The following is a 3,045-nucleotide window of genomic DNA, read 5'->3' as shown; positions in this document are numbered from 1 at the left end:
AGCGTTTATGCTGAAAATCCAGATAAACTTCGCAACAAACCACGTGTGAGAGAATATATACATATGTTGCTGACAATATAAAATTCTCATTGGTTTTTGTACACTTCTACCCGAATTCGTATAATCAGTGATGCTAAGAAAAATGAGCATATATCACTCCAACACTGATACCACCTGTCATGGTCTCCATAAAAATTGCCATTGTAATATAGATGTGGTGTAACCTCAGACCCACTCTTCGCAACAGTATACCTGATGATGGCAAGGCAACAAAATTTCACGAGCAACTACTACCCGGTGACAGCAGGATGCTCAGTAACGTCTACAGTCACCAACGGTACAGCTTGGATCTGACGAACGATCTGATGAATCCACCAGAAAACACGGGGAGAAATATACTTAACTGAGTTCACGGGAAAACTATTTTTTTTATCATTCGAAAGAAGATTGATCGATGAAATGAAATCTACTTCTCACGAATTCGACGGCTATTTCCCAAGACTACCTCTGTGAGCATCTTAACCACGTTCAAGCTGAGCTGGCCCTTGGGGGCATCAACAGTGCCGTCCATAAAGAGAACTAATGCATTCGTGTTGAATACCTATACACAACAGATAGCCAAACACACAGTGATATTATTGATTGATAAATTGGAGTTTTTTGAGCCTAGTGATATGAACCACACTACTGCATATCACCGCGAATATCGCGTTTTTCACCGAGTTTTGCGCTACTTCACGTAGAGCGGGTGAAACTATTATATATATAATACTAACATAGTTATATTAACGTAATAATAAGTATCATTAAATGCATTATTAGATATTCATTGAAAACATATAATCTTGATATAAAAGAATATTGCATACAATGCCCTTTTTAATGGTAGAAAAACTAATATCCTATATAGTAATGGAGTTTCTTGACCCTAGTGATATGAAAGACACATTTCATGACTACTGCATATCACCGCGGATATCGCGTTTTTCACTACACGTAAAACGGGTGATCGAGAAACTCCAACATATAAATCGATATAATATAGGACCTACAGGGTCGAGTTTTCTATCAACTTCATCCTTAGACTCCTCATAGCATTTCAAGGCCTTCTTAGTGTAGGCATCATTCTGTTCTCTGACCACCTGAATGTAGGGGAATATAAACAACGTGGAATAATAACAAATATTACGTTGACGAAAGTTGAGACGAAACGAGCACAACTCAGCCGGGAGATACAACAACGGGTGAGATGGCGAGCAGGAGCGAAAGTGCTCATCATTTGAGAGTCAACAACCACTGAGGAAGCACTACACACAGTAGTGGCAGCAGTAGTAGTAGTAATCATGCAAGTCCGCCGAAACAATGGGCATGACCAGGACGACGGGTCTACAGGGGCGCGCGCTTTTGCGTATTCTCCTGCTCTAACGGTTAAGCTCCATGGTTATTGAGATAACGATCCAGGTTCAATTCCTGGAGAGTTTATCAACCTATATATACTTGTGTTGGTGACGATATGAAATTTCGACAGATTTCTTTTTGCTTCTTGTACAACTGAGTTCATACATGAATTCAAGTCTAGTCAACGAGCTGAATTGAGTTCAATATTTGTTTTCCGTGAGGAAATTTCAGAAAATTCTCACTGGTTTCTGTAAACTTCTACCCGACTTCGTATAATTAGTGAAGAAACTCCTCAGCTGAGGAATGCGACAACACATATTTCTCCGACACTGGTGATACTATGTCAGAATTCGACACTGTGAAATTATAAAACTGACTGAGTGGAACACAAGTCAATTCTACGGGTTTCAAAAAACAGACTCTCATGTGATACTATTCATCATCATCATTTTTTCCTCCTATTCTGCATCATCCTCAGCCAGGCCATATACCACATACCAATATTCCGTCGCATTTGAGCGTCTATACTATCCATGAACAAATACCTGCAAAATGCTCCAATAAAAGATTCCATACTACATTGGAGCCTAGCAGAAACCCGCAAAAATCAAACGCCATAATTTTTGTTGAATTTACGAATTTAAAATGCCTTTTTTAAAATCTCGATGACAACCAACTCTGACTACATTCGCGTTCCTAAGTAGAGCTCAGGACATACGAATTCGCGTAGAAATGCTCAGGAAGCAACAATAGTTTCCCAAAATTTCCTCAAAATTTTCACATTCCCATCAACCCACGCAGTAAAGTGTAATGCAGGCCGTCCCTTCACTCACATAAGAGCCGCGTTAGTGACAGTCTGGGTGAGCTTCGCTCCCACGCCAGAATACAATCCTGTAATTCCATTTTCGCGAATCACATCTTGCGTACACGACATCAAACCTTATCGAAAAACTAACATCTACTCGATGAGAAACTTCATTAGAATCACCATCGTGTTTTTCACTATTGCCCTGCGACGCCCTCAATCGACTTTGTATCACTTGGAGAGGATACGTCACCACTGTCGCTACAGCTTTAGCGAGCGCGCCGACCAAAAACGCCTCCTTTGCTGTGAGTACTAACACGCAAGTGTATACGAACACGACCGACAATGGGAAGTGAATAACTGTCTTTTCTTCGGCCCTTCACGAGAGTTGTCCTAAGCAACACTTGTGCCACGTACTGTACGACCGGGTTGGACACGAGGAGAAGACTGGCGCCTAGGCCTCGAACACTGCGAGAAAGACCCTGAAGAGCAGTGGTGTTGGGAATAATATGAAAATTGTAAAGAGATTCTCAATGGTTTCTGCCCACACACTCATCTGAACTCGTATAGTTAGTGAGGAAACTTTTGCACTCAGGTGGAGAAACTAAACATATACTCCAACACTGCTGAGAAGCGACCGAAACATATTATATGCTCTGTATCAGACAAACGAATCTAGATTAGAAGCACATAGGAGTTTGTGAACTCTGCACGGCCTGTCAACTTCGCCACACGCAAAGTGAAGACTTGCAGAATTCGGCCTCGACGGTTCGCTATTGAAGGTTCCAGCTCATGTTCGTATATAGAGTACAGTGTCGGAGTAGGAATATATGTAATCGGTT

The 3,045-nt window shown here is 41.3% G+C and overlaps 2 protein-coding genes across 2 annotated transcripts in view; both read right to left on the bottom strand.

Moving 5' to 3' along the window:
• Pmar_PMAR022572 (Cg6 protein, putative) overlaps window positions 1–1,279 on the bottom strand; it is a gene marked incomplete at both ends in the record, with an annotated part of 1,871 nt that extends 592 nt beyond the window's left edge. Inside the window, 5 exons of the mRNA XM_002784883.1 lie at window positions 175–252; window positions 295–362; window positions 506–601; window positions 1,053–1,142; window positions 1,190–1,279. Coding sequence (XP_002784929.1) covers window positions 175–252; window positions 295–362; window positions 506–601; window positions 1,053–1,142; window positions 1,190–1,279 — 422 coding nt within the window. The remainder of the gene's footprint in view (window positions 1–174; window positions 253–294; window positions 363–505; window positions 602–1,052; window positions 1,143–1,189) is intronic.
• Window positions 1,280–2,227: 948 nt separating this feature from the next.
• Pmar_PMAR022571 (conserved hypothetical protein) overlaps window positions 2,228–3,045 on the bottom strand; it is a gene marked incomplete at both ends in the record, with an annotated part of 2,065 nt that continues 1,247 nt past the window's right edge. The window contains 3 exons of the mRNA XM_002784882.1: window positions 2,228–2,337; window positions 2,387–2,515; window positions 2,565–2,685. Coding sequence (XP_002784928.1) covers window positions 2,228–2,337; window positions 2,387–2,515; window positions 2,565–2,685 — 360 coding nt within the window. The remainder of the gene's footprint in view (window positions 2,338–2,386; window positions 2,516–2,564; window positions 2,686–3,045) is intronic.

The sequence above is a fragment of the Perkinsus marinus genome (assembly GCF_000006405.1).
Source record: "Perkinsus marinus ATCC 50983 genomic scaffold scf_1104296934368, whole genome shotgun sequence".
In the NCBI taxonomy this organism is placed as follows: domain Eukaryota; phylum Perkinsozoa; order Perkinsida; family Perkinsidae; genus Perkinsus; species Perkinsus marinus.
The sequence above is the reverse complement of the archived record's forward strand: the minus strand, read 5'-3'. Positions and strand labels throughout refer to the sequence as shown.